Below are 24,989 nucleotides of genomic sequence, written 5' to 3'. Positions count from 1 at the left end.
TAGAACAAAAAAAAAAAAAAAAAAAAAAAACACTTCACCGGAAAAAAAATATACAGAAAGTACTTGCAAACATAGAAAAAAATATTTATATATATTTATATATATAATCACCATTCCAGGGAATGGAAGACAAGTATGCACAAAAAACAAAGCTTAGAAGTGGAAAGAGGAACAACATAAAACCCAAGCAAACAAACCTACGGAAAAGATTTCTCGTATGTGCATAGAGCTACAAGTCCAAGAACTGGAGGGAAATAAAAGGAAGGATCTAATCTGTCTATACAGCCTGTGGGAGGGGCGAAGAGTCGGATGAGTGTAAAGTGAGCAGGGCTGGGAGAGTCATGAGTGATGACCTCATCCAGTTTCAAAACTTGCATGTGATGCAGAGGGTACACTGAGGTTAAAAAGGTTGCTCTGTTATAAGAACCCATTGTTTGGACATCCATTCTTTCTTCAAATTTCTTTTATCCTTACTTTGTTATCTGTTGGGTTTGTTTGGAAACACAAAACTTTACAAATAAGTCATCCTATTTCTTTCTTGTGTTTTGTTTTCGGAGAAAATGAATATGTTTTGTTCGCGCGTGCTCGCTGAGCAGTCTTAGCCGATGAAGCAGGCCGGTCCGACCTCAAAGCCGAACTTCTGCGTTGCTCCGCCGAAATCGTTGAACATAATGTCAACAAATGGTACCTGCTCCACTTTCGGTGTGTTGATCTCAAGAATAGTCTTTTCATAACCCTTTTTCAACTGCGGGAGGAAAGAAAGGAAGCGTTATGAACATCGCTTGTGAGAGTTTTCAGTTTAAACTTGCTAAAAACGACTTCACAATTCAGAACCGCATAATATTACGATGTATTTTTATGGTTGAAATAGTACGTTAGTATGCAGTTCTGAATTCAGCAAGTATTTCCGGCTCTTACTGCACATCCGTCGACGGCGGCTCTGATGTACAGGTTGTTATCGTAAGACATCTCCTCATCGTTGGAACCCAGGAAGCGGATGGCTTTATCGTAAGAGTCCAGGTCCTGGTTGTGCCAAGCCACCGACTGGTAACAGTTGTATGTCAGGTTCTGCCGAGCCGTTGCACTGAGTAAACGCAGGAACGTCATCTGGACCACTCCGATCGGATTGCCCTCCACATCCACGTATGAGAGCTGCGCAGACAATCAGACAGCGGTACGGTAAAGATAACTGCCGGACAAACACCCCCTGGAGGTTCTGCCAAAAACTACACATCACACCCCTCCGATCCTACGCTACTTTGATCACTATTGTTTTAGATTTGGGTTCAAAACTCTACAGTGGCAAAAAAAAAAAAAGGAATTTTTCAGGTGAAGTGTTAGAAAATAATAATAAAAATAAAATAATCAAGTGTTACTGAAATAAGATATATTACCTCAAAACAAGACTGAACTTATATTCTTCTTCTTAAGTAAGTTTATTTTGTTTACATTTTTAAAATATTTTTTTTTACTGAAAAACAAAACTTAAAAAAATGAAGGCAATTTTGTTTTTGCAGTGAAATTAGTTGTCAATTATTTGTCAGAAACCATTGTCAATCTTTTTGAATAAATACTTGGCTATAACAATTATGTATTTACAGTACCGTTCAAAAGTTTGCATTGTGCATTTATTTGATCAAAAATACAGTAAAAACAGCAATATTGTTAAATATTATTACAATTTCAAATAACTGTTTTCTATTTAATTATATTTTAAAATGTAATTTATTTCTGTGATCAAAGCTCAATTTTTAGCATCATTATTACAGTCTTCAGTCACATGATCCTTCAGAAATTATTCGCTGCTCAAGAAACATTATTTTCAATGTTGAAAACAGTTGTGCTGCTTCGTATTTAGTGAAAACAGTGATCATTTTTAATATTAAGTTCAAAAGAACAACATTTATATGTAATATATTTTTTGTAACATTATAACTGTCTTTACTGTCACTTCTGATCAAATAAATGCATCTTTGCTAAAACAAAACAAAAAAAGAAAGAAAGAAAAATCATCTCATACAAGTTTATATGTGAATAAAACTGATCTATCGTGTCTAAACACTCTTGTTTCATCAGTCAGGCAAGAGCAGGAATCTCTTTTCCCAATACAGATAAGCTCTGCATGTATTAAACACCAAAATTCATTTACACATTCAAACATGGACGATAAACTCATTTTGTTACAGACTCCACTGAAAAATATCACTAATATATTCAAATGAGTTGTACTGGTTTATATGCAAATTCTCCCCTTGTGGTGTGATGCAACATTTGCATTACGGAAATATGCAAATGTTTTGTTTTCATTCTTGAATATACCAACCCATGTTTAGAAGAAAACTCCATCTCCTCTGATCCACAAACACACACACATGTGACTGACTGAGAGAGCGAGCGCATGCTCCATGCACACACACACATCATTATATACTTACGATTTAGGAGGTCCTCTCACACACTCATATGCATTGACTTTGCATGCATGCAACCCACCATGAACACCTGCCCATTACCACATTACCTCATGATCACAGCTGAATGTCAAGAGAGACTGAACCCAAAGCTCAGTGACTGAGATCTGCCATGGACACAAAGGCTCTGTTCCAAACACTAGTGTATGTCTAATGTCTATCTTCTAAGGCAAATGATGTTCAATTTATATTAAATAAAACTATATGTATGTATGTATATGTATGAAAACTTACTTCAGCAAGTTGCCAACATTTCTCATTTTAATTTATTTACCTTGATGTACTAAAATAAATAAAACTAAAACATAAATCTATAAAAACGAATTGTAAAGTTTTAGTAATTTGTGTTTTCATAAAATGTTTTATACATGGTGAAAACAGAATATATATAAAAAATTTTATTCAAAATATTAACAAAAACAATAATAGTATATCAATTAAATACTTAACACTGCCTCATAGTGACTGATTTGAAATTATCTTCATTAGCCAAAATTTAAATATAATCAAAATAATCATGAAGCATGACTCGAGGACTTTTTGTACTGTCTGTTTCCATCATAAATAAGGTTGCTCTTAAAAAAGAAATTGATTAATATTTTATGGTTAAGTATTATTATGTTAAATACAACATAGATTTTCACAATATATTGAGTTAATAATTTTCAATTAATTAATTCAGTTCCTAAGTTTTCATGTAAGTTTACCTTAAAATTACTTTTATTGTTTTGTTGTCTCTTATACATGATTTTTGCTTTATATTGAAACTTAGTCCAATTAAAATGTTAATGTTGACTAAATGTTGGGTTTTTACTTCTTTTTTTATATATAAAAAGTACATTTACTAACTTGAACATTGTTACAGTTGATTCCAATACAGTTTGATGTTAGCATGTTCTTGACTTGATAATCTACATGCATTGTTAAAAAGTCTATTTTTAAGATTGAACTAGTTTATATTAAACCTTTTCAATACTGCAAAAAAAAAAAACCTATACACAGCTTTTCACTAAGCTCATCACAATGTGACTGTCTTCGATGCAAAGGATGCATGCAATTCTATAACAAGGTATCTTAAATGGAAGCTGTTTGATACACCTTTTGCATCTCACTAGCATTTGGAGCAGAGCGACAATCACGTGTTAGCTGACTCAGTCACTTCAAGGTGATTTCCTCAAGCTTACAGGAACAGAAGACGGGTTGGATTCCATCAGTCAGACCTTTCACATTAACAAATCTACAAATTCTAGGGTAAATCGGGTTTATGTCAATCACATTCTTGAGTCTTTTTGCTAGTGCAACAGTCTCCGCCCACAGTCCTCAGATTACCCATAAGTATGAGCAAACACTTTTTGCTGCCGTTCTGATGATGACCATGCTCGGCCACGAAGGGATCCGAGAAGCATGCAGAAGCACGGGCCGCTTAGAGACCGATTGTCCGGAAACACTGAGGATCCGCGGACCCTCAGTACCGGCCCGTTCTCTCATGCATTCCTACTTACCATGGACCCTCTCTTGTAGCGACTATACCATGTGCCTGGACTGTCTTTGGGCCAGCGAGCCATTTTGCTCTGTAAAATAGAAGACTATTTCAGGAGGACAAGAAAGAGGAGTCACTCTTACCAGTTTACCACGTTTGAATTCACTGAACCACGATCCTGGATTCTCCTTCACCCAAGAGGTGAGTCTGGCCTGAGGGAGAGAGAGTCAGCTAGAGTCAATACTGCAGACAGACAGGAAGTAACAGGTAGCCTGTGGGAATTATTTTGATATGTTTTGCAGTGTAGTTGTCAATCTGTCCAAGGCAGAGGCTTTCACATTAGACATGTTCTTGCAGACAGTTTGCACAATGTTTGAATAGCTGTATACATACAAATGGACGTCATAAATGAACAGATTAAACCTACAGCCCTACAATTAACAAAATACAATGAAAGTGAGCTTTACACAACTATTATACAATTTATAACAATAATCAAATCTAATTTTAATTAAATATATAATAATATTTAATCTTTTTTTTTTTTGCTGAGCAAACTAAGTCCCTATATATTCTAAAAAGGTTTACAAAATTGATATAAAATGAATAGTATCATTTTCACATAATTAATTTTTTTGTGCGAACTACAAAAGTGCCACTTGAAAACCTAAAAAGTAGTTTTAAAAATCCCTATAATAATAATAAAAAAGTAATGATATAACAGTAATATAATTAAATATTTCCGTTTTTATAATACAGATTTTGCTTTCATCATGAGTCAACAAAAAACCCTAGAACTCAAATTTGACCAACAAAAACCATTTTCGAGTTATTCTTTTGCATCCGGAGCAGTCCGACGGGATGCAAGAGTTGGTTTGAATTTAAAGCTTGCCCTGGTAAATATTTGTGCGAGGTGAGAATAAGCCTGAGGAGGTTTTTGGTTTGTTTGTTGTTGTCTGCATCTGCTGGTGTGAAGAGTGAACCTGTGGAAGAACTGAATTTAGTGCTGAGAGTCACCTTCACACCCCACTGAGTGATTCTCCATCAGTGACGCTTCTGAGACTCATTAAGGCAAATAACTCGTCACACTTGTGTGCAGAATCTAATACACAAACATCATTAAAGACTAGGATACAAGAACCCTCATTATATTAAGGAATGGGGCTTTTGAACAGTTGAATAGCTGGTATAGACCTTATTCAGGTTAATGTGAAAGGAAGTACAGGTCATTCAATGTCATTGTGCAGGGTATGTCTTCCCATAGATTTTCAGTGGACAAACCCTCTAAATCAGATGTGACCTATTGAACAGACTGTACCTCTATTCCTCTCCGCATGTTAAGCTGAACAATTTCTCTCTGGAGGTTTTTCAGGAATCCGTGGACTACTAACTGTGAGATGAATCTAGTGTGTGTTTGTCTTCATTTTGATAAGTGATGCTTTTTAAAGTGGTGTTGTGCTTAGTGATTCTGACATCAAAGCTGTTTTACTCCTGATGTGGACTTGTGGGAAGCCGTCCCAGAGTGTTCTGCTTTGTGGCTGTCAGGAGAACATTTCTTACCCCTTCACTCTTTTTATCGGGGAAGATGCAGCTCTCTCCACCTGCTGTGAAGTTACAGTACACTTTGAAAGAGTCTCTGGAGCAGCCCTGGTTCGGATCAATCCAGTATTCACCTGAAAACAGAAACAAGGGCCATCGTAAGCTTTATGTATTGCTGATATTTTCAAATGAGAATCATTTAATACAGGGCTGAAAATCAGATTATTTTAATTATGCGATTTGGCACTTAATCATTAATTGTAATTAATTGTGTATGTCACTATGCATTCAGTTAAAGCCTTCAAATTAAGATAATTCTTAGACAAATCTTAATTAGAGTTGCAAAGAGGCAGAAAAAGTATGGCATTACAGAATTTTTGTAAACTTTTGAGAATTTGTTTGAAAACTTTTTTGGAACATTTTTGGAAACTTTTGCAAACTTACCGAAAATTTTCTGCTGCTTTGTATCCTTCATTTTAATTAAATGCATTGTTTTAAATGTATTACATTTTGTTATTACATCTATATTGCTAGGTTTATTTTATTTTATTTTTATTTGCATCACGACTTTGGGTGTTGGGTGAACATTTTGGATAGTTGCTAGAGTGTTGCAAAGTGGTTGCCAGGCCATTACTACTGTAAACTGCAAAACTTGCCACCTAAATGTTTGGATGGTTACTAGGGTGTTGTTAGGCAGTTTCTAACTGTGTTCTGAGCGGCTACAAGAATGTTCTAGGTGGTTTAAAGAAGGTTGCTAAGCCGCTATTGGAAAACATGAGTAGTGCTTGGCCATGCACAATGCATGACCTTAATGTCATAGTGGTTGCTAGGATGTGGTTTGGTTACTAATGTGTTCTAGTTATTTGATAGGCTGTAACTAGGGTGTTGTGGGTGGTTCACATTTTCTCTTTGTTATTTTCATTAGCATCATGGGCACCCTCTGTCTCTCTTTGTTATTGTTGTTTTTCCTGATGCTTTGTTTAAAACAATCATTAACACACTTGGAAATGTGTGTGTGTGCGAGAGATACACACCATCTGGGAAATCTGGGTGGCACAGCTGCAGGTCTTTGCAGGTGCGGGCGGGGTTACTCTGTGTGCCCAGCGGGTGTTTCATCTGTTCAATCTCTAGTTTGAGCGAGTTCAGAGAGCCAAATATCTCCTCCATGCCGTCCTCATAGTCTTTGTAGTTGGCATCTGCAGCGTCATCCATCATCTGGCTGGCGTCAATGTTCCTCTTTGCCCGTTTGGGGCTGGACTGGATGGGCAGAGGGTGGATGACATCACCAGGTGGACCCTAGACGAGAAAACAACCATTAATATTCACATAAAGTGCGTTATTTAGAGCACATGTTAGCTTATGCAAAATTCACCATCAAAATGTTTGGGTGGTTGTTAGGGTGTTGTTAAGCAGTTGCTAAGGTGTTCTGAGTGACTCTGAGTGTTGTAAGGAGGTTGCTAGGCTGTTACTAAAAAATTGGAAAATGTGAGTGCAGCTTGGCCATTCAACCTCTGTCACAACATTTGGGTGGTTACTAGGGTGTTGTTAGGCAGTTGCTAAGATGTTCTAAATAGCTGTTTGTTTGTTTTTAGGTGGTTGCTAGGGTGTAAATAGGATGTTTTAGGTGGCTGTTAGGCAGTTGCTAGGCTGTTAATAAATAATTGGAAAATGTAAGTGTAGCTTTGCCATGCAAACTATGTCACAACATTTGGGTGGTTACTAGGGTGTTGTTAAGCAGTTGCTAAGGTGTTCTAATTGGCTGTTGGGGTTTTTAGGTAGATGCTAGGGTGTAGATAGGATGTTTTGGGTGGTTGTTAGGGTGTTGTTAAGCAGTTGCTAAGGTGTTCTGAGTGGCTGTTGGTTTTTAAGTGGTTGCTAGGGTGTTGATAGGATGTTATGGGTGGTTGTTAAGGTGTTGTTAGGCAGTTGCTAGGTTGTTACTGTATAATTGGAAAATGTGAGTGTAGCCTACTAGGAATAATAGTGTGTTGATAAGCAGTTGCTAAGGTGTTCTGAGTGGCTGTTGGAGTTTTTTTAGGAGGTTGCTAATGTGTTGATAGTATGCTCTGGGTGGTTTTTAGGCAGTTGCTAAGATAATTTGAGTGGCTGTTAGGGTTTAGGTTTTTTTTAGAGTGTTGCTAGGGAGTCACTAAATTGTTGGAAAAGAGTGTTGCTTGGCCTTACAAAATTCAGACAATTACTATGATTTTCAAGTGGTTGCTAGGGTGTTGTGAGTGGTTGTTAGGGCACTACATTCTCAATGCTTATAATTGTTTCCTGTTCTATGTCTCACTCTATAAATAAAAGTGGCATAAAAAAGCTCTGTAATAAAAACTACTGTAATAGACCTGAAAAATAACCGTATCTAGGATTATCCATCTAAACAATTAGACCTTTACACTGACATTAACTAAACACTTGCATTTCTCTCTGTGTCCTAAGGCTGAGTTACTCAGTGTGGAAACAGCAACCGACACAGTCTGTAGGTGTGAAATATCAGGGTTTCTCAAGGAAGCAAAATCCACTGGAGCTCTCAGAGGAACCTTACTGTAACAGATTTGCTTTACACCACATAATAGAGCTCAATTACACTTACGTAACATCTACTGCAGAAGTTTAAATATGCGCTTATCTCACAGAGGAATAACTCGTTTGTGTGTGGAGTTTTGGTTTGTTTTATAGTTCGGTTTAGTGTAGTTACATACTGGAGGTCCAGGAGATCCTGGCACTCCAGTTTCTCCCTTCGGTCCAGTCTGACCCTATAAAGACAGAACCAGAAGTAGGCTTAGGCAAATCAGAGCTATTTAAAAAATTATAAATTAATCTGCTAATTAAAATGCTAATTAAATTAACAAGAATAATTAAATAAGAACATGAACTTACAGATGATCCTTTAGCACCTTTAGGACCAGGAGGACCCTGAACAGAAGTGAAACATACATATAAATCATTATGAATTACATTTATATATAATATCCTCTAAAAACAATAAAGGTTATAATTAGAACCAAAAATATGGAGAACCTTTTTATTATATATATATATATATATATATATATAATTCGTTTCTAGTTTAAATTTACATTCAGTTTAGATTAGATGTTAAACTGCATTGTGAAAATCATTTTCTAGTATACAGTAGACAGAAAAATCATCAAAATGCCTATTGTACCTATAAACTCTAATCCAATTCTCATTCGACGCAATGTTTTCCCTCAAGATTGACACTGACTATGTAATTGTAGGCTGAAGCCTGTTATTGTGACCGCAGGCTGGAGGAAGAGGTAACCCCCTGCCGCTCATTACAGACTAATGAACAGCAGGGAAGTTGAGATAAAACCAATAAAGAGTCGTTCAGCCGCAGAACGTTTGACACTTCTGTCATTCATGAGCTATGAAACTCCACCTGTCGAACACATAACAGAAATCGTCTCCAGGTTACGTATGTAACCATGGTTCCCCGAAGGGAACGAGACGCTGCGTCGAAACGCTACGGGAACGCCTCCAGCGTGACCACGCTCTGAATCATACATTTTATATCTTTTTTTTTTTTTTTTTTAGAAAATCATGTAGAATATAATACTGATTCAAAGAACCCAAAGAACCACATTGCAACTGAAGTACCTTATACAGGCAATAAATGGTTCTTGATAAGAAAAAAGTTCTTTGCTGCACCACTGAAGAACTTATTTATCTAAGTATACATAATAAAGGATTTAAAAAAAACATCCGAAATGGTACCGGGAGACCAGGAGGTCCAATGGGTCCAAGAGGTCCAGCAGGTCCTGAAATACCCTGTAGAAAAAGGCCGATATTGAAGACTTTATGAAAATACAAAGGATTTAGAAAGTTTATACTAGGTTTTTATTGCTGTATGTGTGTGAACATGTTTCCATACAGTGTCTCCTTTAAGTCCTGCAGTTCCCTGTGGACCTGGCAACCCTCTGTCTCCCTTCTCTCCTTGTTCTCCTGGAGGTCCGATGAGTCCAATGAGACCAGGATGACCCTGAAATTCGCCGCTAGATTACTAAACACATCTGTAATGAACATACTCCTTCATACGCAGCAATGCCAGCCAGAGTTCAATGAATGTACTGGACATGTAAAGTCATTACTACAGCTGTGTTCCAAACACTAGAGTGTCACCTACCTAGACCAGAGCATTAAGTCATAGTGCAGTTAATTAAGAGTATCAAAGATGGATTTGCTTCTCTCACCTTTTCACCTTTAATACCAGTATCTCCCTTCAGTCCAGGCAGTCCAGGAGGACCCTGAGAGAGAAACATAAGAAGAGTGAGGACTGTAGATTGTCATTTAAGACAGTAATGAACTCATTCTCAGAGGAATATCACGTCTGTACCATCGGTCCAGGAGGTCCATCGGGTCCGGGAGCACCGGGCAGTCCTTGTTCTCCCTACATCAGGATCAAACAGATCCATTTATTAACACAAAATCACTGCCTTAGACAGAACTGTATATGAGGTCTGGTGTTATATTCTGTGGGTTGAAAGGGTGATTTTTACTATAATTCTTATTTCAACCAAAATAAATTGTATTTTCGTTATAGTAATATGTTTTATTATAGTATTCTATTATAGATTATGAATGAAGGTACCAAAAGATTTTTGCACTGTGGCTTTTTTGTTTTTAAAGCAGCATGAATTAACATACTAGGATGTGTATATATACTTTACTTTATACTGTACAATTAATATATACAGTATATATATATATATATATATACACACACACAAATGCATAAATTATTTTAGATATATTATAATTTTGGCATGATAAAGACATTTTGGAGCATAATATATAATTGGTATTTTTATGTTATGAAATAGGTTTTAATCATTAATAAAACACAATTTAAATACACATTTTTTGCATTGCAGAAATTTGCAGAATTTTTTTTTTTTTTTAAACCTTTAGAATCTAATCTGCAGCTCCAATTTCTTGATTTGCATATATAAAATTGCTTCATTGATCTTAAAATAAAAATCTTTAAAAAATAAATAAATGCTACAATACTAATTAATTGACCTTAAAATAAAAATCTTCATGGTTTCATTCATTAATACTATGTTGTAGTACTAATACAAATACTAATGGTACTTTATTTGTAATTTAAACTAGTAAAAAAAACTTTAAAAAAAAAATTACATTTATTAAAATAGTGAATTACTAATAATAATTTAAATAAGTAATTTTTGTCGCATTCTAGAAGAAAGTTATTTTTTCTTAAAATAAAAGTATTTTTTTACAATAAGTAATCTTTGTCGCATTCTAGACGTAAGAAAGTAATTTTTTAATCTTAAAATGAAAATCTTAAATTTTTGGCTCCAAATTCTATATTTCGATTTAAATTTGTTTTATTCTGTAGTGAAATATGATCTGGGTAGGTTATATACAGGCTTTGTGAGACTGTCAAATACATTTGGCATATAATGTGACATTAGGACATAATGAGCTGTATAAGGCTGTCAGGCTGCTCCATCAGCACTCACCACTGGTCCAGGCACACCTCTCAGACCCTCAGGACCGGGCTTTCCAGGGCTTCCCTGAGGACCAACTGGACCTGTCTTACCAGGTGGACCCAGCAGACCAGACTCACCCTGATTCAGAGACACAACCACTGAAACCACTGCCGTAATAAATTTGTAGCTGTACTGTAAAGTTAATGAACGTGTGTACGACTGTGTGAACATTTGCATGTTACCTTGGCACCCTTCTCTCCCTGTCTTCCTTCAGGTCCAGCAGGTCCATGAGGTCCCTAAAGAGAAAGAATGAAAATTGAGAGCCATACTGTATATGGGTATATTTACTTTAAAATTATTCATGTTAATGGACAGTAAGCAATATTTTTGATAAATATTTTTAATAAAAAGTATGTTTATAAGCATTACTCACTCTCTTTCCTGGAGGTCCAGTGGGGCCAGTTTCACCAGTAGGTCCAGGGGATCCCTGAAAGGAACAACATTATAAAAGCAGCAAACATTATAAAACAGCCGAGACCAGAGATGTCAAATGATAGTTTAAATCATACTCACCGCCTGACCAGGCTCACCATCATCACCCTTATCTCCAGGAGCACCATCCAAACCCTGTAGAGCAAGAAAAAGAATGTCACTTCCCGAAACAACCTGAAAATGGCTCTGTAATAACTACAGTTTGCATGAATAGTACTTACATGTGGACCAGGCTCTCCAGGAGGACCAGGATCACCAGGGAAACCACTTGGACCCTGAAAACCAAACCAAATATTTGAACATTTTTATATTTGATCAGAAACATGGTAACTGCAAGGTCTCATAAGCATACAGAGTAAGGTACGACAAGCTATGCTTATTGACCAATTAGCATGCAGAACCTATAATACACTCTCAAAAATAAAGGTTTTAGAAAACATTAAAGTATATCTTAATTTCTTATTCATATTTTAGTTTGAACTTTATTTTTGTGCTGATGTAAAAATAATGTAAATAAATCTGGTTTTTAAACATTTTAAACGTTTCAAACTTTATTTAAAAAAAAAAAAAATCATAAATTTTAATACAGTATACTGTATATTGTTGGATATAATGCAGTGTTTATTTTTGGCCCACAGCCTTCAATCAAGTTTGCTTTTTGGCCTCATTAGGCAAGGTACGTTTATTGTAAGAATAATAAAGAGGATAGATAAATAAGATATAGTACAATATTAAACGTTTGGGCACCTCTGTTATATGCTATTTTGTCTAAATAAAAAAATAATAAGTAAATAAATGGCCAAAATTTTAATTCTATATTCTTCTGTCTAATTAAAAAATAGCAAAATAAATACATAAAACAACTACGTGAATTTACGCATCGTAACATTATAATGTATGATAAAGTATGAAATGTTAACTATGAGGTTTGCCAAATTTACATTTAACAGTGTTATCAAATTATTAGTGTTTGTACAGATTAACTTTGAGTGCGCATTAGATGACGGCAAAGATCACTGAAAGGTTACCTTTGCTGGTTAAATATGGTTCTTCTATGGCATTGTTGCAAAAACCTCCTTTTGGAAGCTTTATTTTTCAAACACCAAATAAAGCATTAATGATAAGAACATACAGGGCTTCCTTTAGGACCATCATCTCCTGGTGGTCCTTTTGGTCCGGGGGGCCCAGCAGAACCAGCGGGTCCGGCTTCTCCCTTTTCTCCTCGCTCTCCTCTTGGACCCTAAACACACACACACGAGATATTAGATATGAGTGTGTTATTTTGAGACTTTCAGCTTTTTTTTTGATGTTTTAGAGTTTTGCATATGTGAGTTTGTTTTTTTTGCCATACTGGAGGGCCGACGTCTCCCTGTGGGCCTGGTTCTCCTAGTTCACCGGCGTCTCCCTACAGAAAAACAGAGAGAGATGTAAGTAAAGCATGGCAGGGCTCTTTTTTCTCCTCAACACTGCAGAGATTTTGTCCACCGGACAGAAGAGCACATCAGCATCATTATTCACAGTCTCGTCAGCAAATCTGCTTTCCTCTGCAGAACGCCACATTCTAGCATCAAAATCTGCGCAACATCAATATTCAGACCAACAAACGACCTTGATGACGACCAGTTCCATCAGACGTCAGTCGAGAATGGAAATCATTATATGTATCCAGACACTTCTGAATCGGAGTGATGACACTTCAAAAATGAACTAGACTTTGCCGTTTTCTGAGGAAGTGAGTGATGCTCATGAAAAACTAGCTGTCATTATGCTCCAGAGTTGTTGGTGGTTGTTTAGCATTATTGTTTAGCATAAGTCAAAAGAGCCCATCCACAGGTTTCTATAATATTCTGGTCCATGTATATCAATGCGATTTTTTTAATGCAAATTATATTATGACTGATTCCCAATAATTGGCTGAAAATAAAATTCTATATTATTTATTGTAAATTTTAAAAATAAACAGATTGAAATTAAATTACTAAATAATAAATTAAATTATTAAATAAATGGTCAAAATTAAACAAATATTCTAAATAAAAAATGTAAAATAAAAATTAATTAAATTAAAGCCCACAAGGCTATAGGCACCGGCATTATTTATTTATTATATAATTTAATACTTATGTAATACTAATTAAATAAATAAATGGCCAAAATTAAATTTCTATTCTATTTTGCCTAAATAACAAATACAAATAAAGAACTAAGTAAATAAATGGCTAAAATTAAAAGTCTAAATAAAAAATAAATAAATAAACCATTTTATTGTTCTATTTTGCTTCATTTCAATCATTATTTTCATGCAATGACTGATAGCCAGTAAATGGCTGAAATTAAAATTGTATACTATTTTGTCTAAATAAAAAAGTTTAAAATGAATCAATTCTGTACTATTTTGTCTGAACAAAAATATAAAATAAATAAATAAGTAGATGAAATTAGAATTCTCTACTATCTTGTCTGATAAAAAGAATTGAAAAAGAAACAATAAAAACCAACATGTAAATAAATAAATAAATAAATTACCATAATTACAATTCAATAGTATTTCATCTAAAAAATAAATAAAAACAATTGTTTTATGCAACAAGTGAATTTACGCATCACAACATTATAATGCAGTTAGAAATTATAGTGTCATTAAATTGTGCTTTTAAAGTTTTATTAAATTATTAGTGCTTTCAAAGATTAACTTTAAGTGAGATGATGGCAAAGGTAATCAAAATGAGCATGCAAATATCCCAATATCAACTGCTATTGATTCAAAAAGGAATAATAGTGACGCTTCCCTTAGCAAACCACTAATAAAACACTATTAAATCAATCAGTTTGTGACTAAACATTCAATATCGTCCATCCTCACCCTGCGCTTTCTCTCGTGCTTATAAACATGTTTATGAGTTATTTTCTGTGCTCTTAGAGGCTGTTTAAGTGTATGTGTGTGTGTGTGTGTGGATACTTCTGCACATCTGCCATATTGAGGGATTAAGAGTCTCTCAGCCGCTCTGAACTGCTTCAGTCGTGTGTGTGTGTGTGTGTGTGTGTGTGTGTGTCAGACGGAGGTATCTCTGTCTCTCTGTAGTGGGATAAGAGGTCTGTCAGAATGAAGTGCTGAGGTAAATCTTCCAGACTAACAGCAAACAGCCTTGTCTCCAGGTCTCATTCTATCATCTTTATCTGTTTTCTTTAAGTCCTCCCCTCGTCTGTGTTTCTCTGGGCAAAATTCCTCTCTAAGCACAACTGAAACGGGTCCTTGGTTCCGATGCAGAACAATAGTGTTGAAGCGCCGTATTAAATAATATTGACAGTGGCCGGTGCTGAGGTGATGGAGCGCAGTCATGCGAGCGCACGCTCTGCTGAGACTTACACAAAGATACAGACACTCACAGCTCAGTCAGTCACACACACACACACACTCCAGAGAAAAAAACTCAAGATTACTGCACTGAAGGTAAAGCATGAAGTAAAGCAATGTGTTACTTGTTGAATTTTGCAAGTAAAGCATGTTTAATGCACATTTTAAAAAATCTTGTCACAGTTTAAAATGAACTTCACACATCTGCTAAAGGCGAATAAACCGAGAAACTCACTGACTATTAATATCTCTTAACATTTTGCATTTTTAATTATGTTGCATTATTTTGTAAAAAATGTCTATTTTTCATGACAAACGTCAGAAAAACAACATAATTCATTTTCAGCTATATTATTATTATTATTAAATCATTCAGATAAGAATTAACAAAGCTATTGATGCATATACACAGTTTATAGTATTTGCTTAGAATTACATTAAATTCTTCTTCTTGTTACTATTATTATTAATAATAATAATAAATCATTAATTGCAACTAACAAAATTACTGATACATTTGCTCATTTAGTCATTGCTTACTAATTAAATTAAAATACATTTGTATAATTATTATATGCTATATATACAGATTTATTTTTATTAATAATAATAAATCACTCATTAGAATTAACAAAGCTATTGATACATGTACTTGTTGTATAGTTACTACTTAAAATTATTCTTGTTGTTATTATTATTATTATTAAATCACTCTAATAAGAATTAACAAAGCTATTGATACATCTACACTGTTTATAGTATACATGCTTAAAAATGCTTTAAAAAGTATTATTATTATTATATTATTATTAATAACAATAAATCACTCTAATTAGAATTAACAAAGCTATTGATACATTTACTTGTTGTATAGTCACTATTTAAAATTATTATTATTAATAATATCATCATTATATACTACATATAAATTTATTATTAATAAATTAATTAGAATAAACAAAGCTATTGATACATTTACTAGTTGTATAGTCACTACTTAAAAAATATTATAATAAACTATATATACAAATGTAATATTATTACTGCAAAGCACTCTAATTAGAATTACCAAATCTACTGACATCCAAATGGTGTACAGTCATTGCTTACTCATTAAATGAAATGAAATCATTTTAATTAGAATGAACAAAGCTGTCTGTCCTCATAACTCTGGTTAGGCTAATGCTGCTGGTCGTGAAGCTCAAACCAAACATCAGAGACACTGTGTTACACTTTTTGAGGATAATAATCAATCAATGGCTTACTTACAGTCTGCTAATTAAACTGAGAAGTATTTAACTTACAAAAACACTCACAGACACACAAGCAAACACATATAGAGCTTTAACTCTAGAGAGAAGCTCCAGGAAACCTCAGTCACGAGACACACGCAGATCCTGAACTGACTGAGCGCGCACACACACACACACACACACACACACACACACACTGAGATCATTACTGGCACATTCTCCCTCAGATCATTAAGGACGTTGGTTTCTAATTAAAATGAAATGATAGTGTTTTGTTCATGGTGCTGATGCGGATCACCTTCTCTCCCACGGCTCCTGGGTTGCCGATTCCTCCCGGGGGTCCCTGTGGTCCATCGGCTCCTGGGGGTCCGGAGGGGCCTCTGGGGCCAGGAGGACCGGGTGGACCCTGAGAGAAAAGTCAAGAAAATGTAGAAAAAAAGCTCAGTTTCTATTAAAATACAATTACATTTGATCAAAATGACTGTATGGATGTGGATGTGTACCATCTGACCGACGTCACCAGTCTCTCCCTTCTCACCCGGGGGTCCAGGCAAACCCTGCACACAAACACACCTAGTTAAAACCAACCACAGCTCAAACTAACCCGTTAAATCCTGTCCAAACTACATACAGTCCACATTAAATGCTATTTGCAGTCCATTTTACTTCCACAATCTGACATATTTCCAAGGTGAGACTTTTATCCATCTGGAATCAATTTGCTGATGAATTAAAAAAGTATATATTATATTGTGGATTATGGTGCAATAACGGTTTTAGATGGTGATATCATGGTATTTAATGATTATCATATTCACATACAATTCCATGCACAAGTTCAGGGTCAGTAAGAGTTTTTAATGTTTTTGAAAAAGTCTCTTATGCTGACCATGGTTGCATTTATTTGATCAAAGATACAGTAAAAACAGTAAAATTGTGAAATATGATTACATTTTAAAATAACTGTTTGCTATTTGAATATATTTCCAAATTGTAATTTATTCCTGTGATGCAAAGCTGAATTTTTCAGCATAATTTCTCCAGTCTATAAAAACATTTCCATTACTTGAAATAAAATTAACGTTAACTGAAATAAAATAAAATAAAATAAAATAAAATATAAAAAAGACAATCTTATTTTATTTCAACTAGTTGCCAAGGCAATATTTCACATTTTTGTCTAGTTTAAATTGAAGTACTAAAATAACTAAAACTGAAATAAAATTAACAAAAACTCTCATCACATAAAAAAAAACTATTTAAAAATGTTAACTGAAAAACAAATATAAAAAGGCCTTAATATAAAAAAGCCTTAAACATATTTTTTATCAGCTAGTTGCCAAGGCAACAGTAGTTTAACTTAGTTTAACTTAAGTACTAAAATATCTAAAATTAAAACTGAAATAAAAATTAATAAAAACTATATAGACATATAAATATAATTTTATAAATAAAAATATAAATAAATAAAAACGTTAACTAAAATAAAAGAGGTAAAAAATAAGAATAAAATCTAAATGAAATTTTTGTTTAGTTTAATTTGAAGTACTAAAATAAAAAAAAAAAACTGAAATAAAAATGTATAAAAAAAATACATAGGCATTAAAGAACTAATAAAAATGATAAAAACAGCTGAATGATTAAAATATTATTCTATGAAAATTAGTCAAAATAAAAGTGGTAAATATAAGGATTCCAATAAAAAACTTACAATTAAAATAAATTTAAATATGAGTTGTAAATAAAAGGATAACATCTAAATCAATTTAATCAATTAATAAACAAAATTAATCAATTAATAAAAAACTATGATATCAAACTATGACATCAAATATACTAAAATAACAGTGTTTTAAACAAGCAGAAAGCAAACTTTGAAGTTCTAACCTGAAGGCCGACAGGTCCTGGTGGTCCTGGGAAGCCTCGTGAACCCTCATCTCCCTTCTGCCCAAACAGACCCTGCTGACCTCTGGGACCTGGCTCTCCATCAGCACCCTGCAGGGAGGAAGTGACATCACTAACACCGCTTATACCGCAGCAAGACACACGGCATGTAAGAAATGGCTGACTTCATTATATACTCACAGGTGGACCCGGCTGACCTGGAGGACCTTGGCTACCGACTGGCCCTGGAGGACCCTGAAGAACGGCAGAAAGAAGGAGAAAAAATAAATGAGAAGAAAGAAAAAGCAAGCACGCACAACTCATTGATTTTCTTAACAAAGACAACATCTACATTCATAACGGCACAGTGGTAATAACAGAACGAATGATCATTGTGGGAGAACGACACAAACAAACAGGACTCATTGAATAAATGATGTTTTCAGACTCAAGGGAAATGGAAATGGAAACAGTAAATTCAGAGTGACTCACATGCTCGCCCTTGTCACCTTTGCTTCCCTTCTGTCCTGGCTCTCCAAGCTCGCCCTGTCACAATAACACAGCATTTACATGTGCAAATATCTGATATCTCAAATAATATCTAGCAAATATATAAAAATGTCACATGATACAATAATACAAATGATACAAATCCAGTATCTGTTTTTTTGGGACAAAAATCGCTTCTGCTCACCAAGGCTGCATTTATTTGATCAAAAACAAACAGTAAAATTGTGAAATATTATTGCAATTTTAAATAGCTGTTTTCTATTTGAATATATTTTAAAATGTAATTTATTTTTGTTATGCAAAGCATCATTACTCCAGTTTTCAGTGTCACATGATCCTTCAGAAATCATTCTAATATGCTGATTTGCTGCTCAAGAAACATTTCTATTATTATCAATGTTAAAAAGAGCTGTGTTGCTTCATTTTTATTGATATCGTGATTTTTTAGGATTCTTTGATTAACAAAGTTCAAAAGAACAGAATTGATTTGAAACAGAATTTTTTTGTGACATCATAAATGTCTTTACTGTCATTTCTGATCAATTTAATACAACCTTTTAGAATAAAAGTATACATTTTGAACAGTAATGCATTCATATCCATATGGTATTTACACGAAACTCCAAGGAAAATCAAATAATACAATGATATTACCATTGTATATGCTGAAATAAAAACATGGCATTAACATGGTACATGCCTAAAAAACATGGTATTGCCAGGGTAAGCAATAATACTCTACTATACTATATTTCCCAGAAGGCTTTGCACCTGTCACACGTACATCCTTCAAATATTGCTCACACCTTAAAACTGCCAATGCTAACACATGTTGGTGTCACAAACACCCTAAATCTGTATGTGTAGGTGTGTGTGAGCGTGTCATGGTGATGTCCCTGACACGTTCACCTAAGTGTTAAATGAGATCCTTTCCAATAAGACTAACTGCATATTTGATTCCCTGCACTGTAATATCATGTACACTTCAGTATCACATATATTTCTTATTTGAATGTGACATTGCTATGTTGCTAATCTAACGGTTTGATACTCTAATAAACACAAACCATACACAAATACAGAAAACACCTGGTATTTAAGGAAATAAATGTATTAACATGCTAACTTATGAGTTTAATCGCGATTAAATATTAATTTAAAATGAAAAAACCCTAGTATTTATAATCTAAGCTTCTTTTGATTCTCAAATAATTGGCCATGTGCAGAGCAAATATTGAACCATCCATCCATTCCTCTAAAGAAAATATTGATCAGACAGTGGAGTAATTTGATCTATGTGTGTGTGTGTGTGTGTGTGTGTGTGTGTGTGATGTGACCTTCACTTAATCATCTATCAAACCCATCAGATTCATCCATGATCATCAATTTCATGCCCACATCTCTCTGTCTTTAATTCATTCATTTCACTTCTCAAAGCTTCTTCTATCACTTCTTTTTCTTCTGTACCTTATCACCGTCCTCTCCCGGGGGTCCGATGGGTCCGGCCGGGCCTGGAAGTCCCACAGGTCCCTGAATACCGTCTCTACCAGCTGGGCCTTGAGGTCCTTTCTCGCCCTAATATAAGAGGATATACTCTTAGTTATTGAATCATTTGACAGTGAAATGACGCTCAGAAATGAAGACGGAGCGTGTTTGAGGAAGTACTCACAGGTCCACCTTTCTCTCCAGCGGGGCCCGGGGGTCCTTGAGGTCCGGGTCGGCCCGGGAGGCCGGTAGGTCCAGCTGAGCCAGCAGGACCACGTTCACCAGGAGAACCCTATGAATTTGTGAATATGAAATTTCATAACTCATATACTTGCAACGACTGCCATTTGCTAATGAAAGCTTGATGATCTGTTTGATTAATTATGCATTTGTTCTTGAAAAAAATTCATATGGAGGCGTTGACAGCCGGCATGCATATATGATTTTTAATGCAGAAATAAATGCTGTGTTTTCAAGTTCCTGATTATATAATTACGCATATTGCGACATTATATAAGATATCAGTAAATCTGAATATTCAAAATCCTGGTGTCAAGACTGCATGAAAAGAGAGAGAAAAGATGAACAGATAAACCTTTTGATCGTTTTTAATCATAAACATGTACTAGTCTGACTTAGATTTTTTCCTTTATTTATTACTATTTGCCACATTCATTATTATATATTAAAATATTGAATATTGAATATATTAACTAATTTAGTATTTAATATTTAATATAAATATTCATATTTGAGCGTCTTCTTTCAATCACACTCATTAATAACACTGTTTAAGATGTTCACATGTACACTACCATTCAAAAGTTTAAGGTTAGTAAGATTTTGTAATGGTTTTGAAATAAGACATTGCTTTATTTATTTATTCATTTTACAAAGCATTATTTATTCGATCAAAAATACAGTAAAACAGTAATATTATGAAATGAACTAAGTGCTTTCTGTTGCAATATATTCCTTTAACAATTGTTTGATGAATGGAACGTTTCAAAAATGCAGTGTTTGTTTGAAATAGTAATCTTTTGTAACACTATGAATGTCCTTGCTGTCACTTTTGATGTATTTAATGCATCCTTGCTGTTATTTTCTTATTGACCTCAAACTTTTGAATGGTAGTGTATGTTGAACACTTGTTGATGCTTTTTCTGCACTATCCACTCTAAAACATGAATTAAATAGTATACAAAACTAATTTCCAGCACATATATAAAAAAGTAAGTCCTAATGTTTGCCTGGTACTGTAGATATACTGTAAATCATCCATGTCATACGGACTAAATCACTGTACTCACTGAAAACCCAGTGTGTGGAGCAAAAGGATAAAGGAGAAAGAGAAAACAAGGTAAACAAGCGAATATTCAAAGCAGTTGGAGAAGAGATGGACAAAATGAGAGAGCATGTCTACTTACAGCGGGTCCAGGTGGCCCTGGAGGTCCTTCATTCCCTTTCAAACCTGCTGACCCCTGCAAACACACACAAAAAACTGCTGAACACACACAAACACATCCATGTGCTGCTTCATACACTTTTTTTTTTTTTTTTAATGGGCCAAACATTTCATGATATTATTCATGAGGTTCACCCTCAGGTTTTTCGTCCATTTTGCAAACCCATTTTATTGGAATCTTACTAGAGGCACTATTTAGTGTGTAATTCTAGAATCATTTTGAAAATTTGAACATTTGAACTTCAGCATTCTGTGTTCCATTTACCTGAGGTCCGACTACACCTGGGGGTCCGGGAGGTCCAGTTTTACCTTGGAAACCCTGCCAGAAGAAAATACAAGTGAGTTTTTTAAGCACAAGTGTGTGAATAAAAGTGTGCGTGTCCATATCAGACGCCACTCACAGTCTCTCCTCTCTGGCCAGGGTGTCCGGGCAGCCCGTCCTTTCCGGAAGGACCCTAAAAACAAGAGAGAGAGAGAGAGAGAGAGAGAGAGAGAGAGAGAGAGAGAAACTGAATCACTGTACTCACTGAAAACCCAGTGTGTGGAGCAAAAGGATAAAGGAGAAAGAGAAAACAAGGTAAACAAGCGAATATTCAAAGCAGTTGGAGAAGAGATGGACAAAATGAGAGAGCATGTCTACTTACAGCGGGTCCAGGTGGCCCTGGAGGTCCTTCATTCCCTTTCAAACCTGCTGACCCCTGCAAACACACACAAAAAACTGCTGAACACACACAAACACATCCATGTGCTGCTTCACGACACATTTGATGGCTAGAGGTGACACGGGGATGTACTATTTATACTGAACAACAAACTAAAAGCTCAAAACATGAAAGAGAGATGCTCGCCTGTGCAGAATTTAAGGGTGAGTTACACAGAGTATAATACTTGGGGTTAGGGGTTTGTTCGTGATACTCACCACAGGGCCAGGTAAACCTCTCTCGCCTGGGAACCCTCTGAGTCCTGGAGGTCCGTCTTTACCCGTAGGTCCTGCAGGACCTGGATCTCCCTATAAAGACCAGATGTGAATTGATGAATAGATGAATGTATTTGGATCTGTGTATATGTAACTTTATTGTGTGTAAATGTTGAAGTGTGTATGGCCTGAATTTGTTGGCACCTTTGCTCCCTCTTTTCCTGCAGGTCCAGGTAGACCCTGTTCACCAGGTGGTCCTGGGGGTCCAGGGTGGCCTCGCTCTCCCATTGGTCCTGTTTCACCTGTTGGTCCCTGAACAGAAAGAGAGATGGATTATGGGTAAGGTAGTGGGGTAGCTGAATCTTTAGGTTGACAATGAATCAACTCAACTGACTATTCTTAGTGAATCAATTCAAAACAGATTTGCAATTTCAGAACGGCTTAATTCACCAGTTTTCATGTGATTTATTTATGCATATTGCTATTTTAACAAAATATGATTCATTCAAATTATAACATTTTAAATCTAAATGAAAAATGAGCTATGACTTTTAATGCATAAATATGAATATATATTAAAACCTGAAAATTAAAAAATTAAAAGAGAGAGAAAATGTGAAATAAACCTTTAAAGATAACCCTATAAGCATTTATCATTTACAATTATACGCTAGTTAGACACAACTACTTATTTGACTTTATTTATTACAAATTTTCCACATTTTATTTTAATAGTAATTAATAAATATAAAAAATAACATTAATATTAAATATAGTACTTAACATTGAAATACTACATTTTATATAAAAATGTATATTTATATTAATATAAATAATAATAATCATATATATAAGTGGGGTAGATGAATCTTTGGGTTGTCACTGAATCAATTCAATTCCAATTTAATTTGCAGAATGGTTTAATTCACCTCAGCAAAGCAATTTGCAAAGTTTGCAGATGATTAATTTATGTATATTGCTACTTTAACAAAATAAGACTAATTCATATGCTAACATTTTAAATCTACAGCAAAACAAATAATTAATTATTACGAAGTTATATTAAAAGGTCGATTTTTAATCGATGCATCTGGAACACAATGAACGGTTGTACATACTCCTAGTTCTTTCATAGTTCAAAAGTGTGTTTGTACAGTATAATCAAGGAAAGCAATAAAAAAGTCTGGAAAACATACATTATTAAAGATGCTACAGGTGTTTCAGGAAGATCAGTGGTTATGCAAATTATGCAACATGAAGAGCGAAAGAAAGAAAATCAATATGCATCCATTTGCATGGCAGAGCATGTGTACTTGAACATCCATATTTGTGTGTGTGGCACTGTTGAAACCTGTGCCCACCTCAACATTTGCATAAAAAGCAGAATATCATGATTGCTTATGAATAATTCATTACCCAGTCAGCGCCAACATCTAACCGCATAAACAAAAGCATGTCAGGAGACAAAGCACAGACAGGCCAACAAACGGCCCATATGTAACCTAATGGAGCCATTATGATTCCCCGGTGTCAGCCTTAGGACACCTTTAAGATAATCTAATGAGCGAGTGATGGCTGGTGTCAGCCTCATGAATATGTAGCACGTGTCTCTGGCCTCTGCCTGTGGTAGTCACGCTGGAAAAACAGATGGGTGTGTGGGGTGTGCTGTTTTCTAAGCGAAAAGCTTTAGAATGTTTTATTCTTCTGCGGATGGTAGATGCAGCCTAGAGTGGAGCGTGTCTAATGCCTCCAGAGCATTAAAGATACAATAGAGTGTAGAAGCAGCTTAAAATGCTTGAAAACAGCCAAAATTAGCATAGCACTGGAAAGCAGATTTTTACATTTCCCGAGGGGCTCTTGCTCGTTCAAAACTCCCTGTCACTTCACCAGGTTGTATTGCTTTGTGGTTGCTAGGGAGCTCTGGGCAGTTGCTAGGTGGTTTCTTGCTGGTCCAGGTCAAAAGGTCACAGGTCTTTGAAATATTTTGATCCTGGATTAATGAAATGTCTGGACAATGTTGTTTTAGTATTATTTATATACTATTGTATTCATGTTTTGAATTTGCTTTTATTTTATTATTTTCAGATTTCAAGTTTGAAATTTTTTTTTTCGAGTTTTAGTGATTTGGTTACATGTTTGTGCTTTTGTTATGTCATTTTTTTTTTATTTTTTTTTTTTAGCCATAAGTCATTTTTTATTTCAATTTTAGTAATTTTATTAATACAGCTTAAACATTTATTTCAGTTATTTCATGTCAAGGCAACATTTCTAATTGTATTTTTAGTTTTTCATCTAACATTTATATATATAATTTTATTTCAACTTTATTTTAATTCCAGAGAATTTTTAATAGTTTTAGTTAACACTAACAACACTGTCCGGGGTTTAGTGATTTTAGTAATTCAGCTTAATATATTTATTTCAGTTATTTAATTTCATTTACATTTTTTATCTAATATTTATATTTAATTTTATTTCAACTTCATTTTAATTCCAGAAAATGATTTTTTTAATAGTTTTAGTTCATCCCATATTTCATCGTCATATTTCATCCCAAAATCAAATAAAAAAATAAATATTATTTTGCATAAAGAAAATGTATATATATATATATATATATATATATACACTTTTTTTTTTTTTTTTAGGGGAACAAAAT

General features: G+C 34.6%; 1 protein-coding gene across 1 annotated transcript in view; it reads right to left on the bottom strand.

The window, feature by feature from the left end:
* Positions 1-45: 45 nt before the first annotated feature.
* Positions 46-24,989, bottom strand: part of LOC107661606 (collagen alpha-1(V) chain-like) — a 67,549-nt gene continuing 42,605 nt past the window's right edge. Inside the window, exons 37-64 of the mRNA XM_016451267.1 lie at positions 22,535-22,642; positions 22,334-22,423; positions 22,059-22,112; positions 20,134-20,241; positions 19,932-20,039; positions 18,447-18,500; positions 18,156-18,209; positions 17,958-18,065; positions 16,574-16,627; positions 16,369-16,476; positions 12,814-12,867; positions 12,595-12,702; positions 11,684-11,737; positions 11,544-11,597; positions 11,404-11,457; positions 11,213-11,266; positions 11,001-11,108; positions 9,851-9,904; positions 9,708-9,761; positions 9,389-9,496; positions 9,232-9,285; positions 8,374-8,409; positions 8,196-8,249; positions 6,525-6,786; positions 5,512-5,624; positions 4,095-4,163; positions 919-1,152; positions 46-745 (exon numbers count right to left, since the gene is read on the bottom strand). Of these exons, the coding sequence (XP_016306753.1) occupies positions 599-745; positions 919-1,152; positions 4,095-4,163; positions 5,512-5,624; positions 6,525-6,786; positions 8,196-8,249; positions 8,374-8,409; positions 9,232-9,285; positions 9,389-9,496; positions 9,708-9,761; positions 9,851-9,904; positions 11,001-11,108; positions 11,213-11,266; positions 11,404-11,457; positions 11,544-11,597; positions 11,684-11,737; positions 12,595-12,702; positions 12,814-12,867; positions 16,369-16,476; positions 16,574-16,627; positions 17,958-18,065; positions 18,156-18,209; positions 18,447-18,500; positions 19,932-20,039; positions 20,134-20,241; positions 22,059-22,112; positions 22,334-22,423; positions 22,535-22,642 (2,517 nt within the window). The 3' untranslated portion in view covers positions 46-598. The remainder of the gene's footprint in view (positions 746-918; positions 1,153-4,094; positions 4,164-5,511; positions 5,625-6,524; positions 6,787-8,195; positions 8,250-8,373; positions 8,410-9,231; positions 9,286-9,388; positions 9,497-9,707; positions 9,762-9,850; positions 9,905-11,000; positions 11,109-11,212; positions 11,267-11,403; positions 11,458-11,543; positions 11,598-11,683; positions 11,738-12,594; positions 12,703-12,813; positions 12,868-16,368; positions 16,477-16,573; positions 16,628-17,957; positions 18,066-18,155; positions 18,210-18,446; positions 18,501-19,931; positions 20,040-20,133; positions 20,242-22,058; positions 22,113-22,333; positions 22,424-22,534; positions 22,643-24,989) is intronic.

Source organism: Sinocyclocheilus anshuiensis, unplaced genomic scaffold, assembly GCF_001515605.1.
Source record: "Sinocyclocheilus anshuiensis isolate Anshui unplaced genomic scaffold, SAMN03320099.WGS_v1.1 scaffold1425, whole genome shotgun sequence".
NCBI lineage: Eukaryota > Metazoa > Chordata > Actinopteri > Cypriniformes > Cyprinidae > Sinocyclocheilus > Sinocyclocheilus anshuiensis.
Note: the sequence above shows the minus strand (reverse complement) of the source record. Positions and strands in the feature narration are given on the sequence as shown.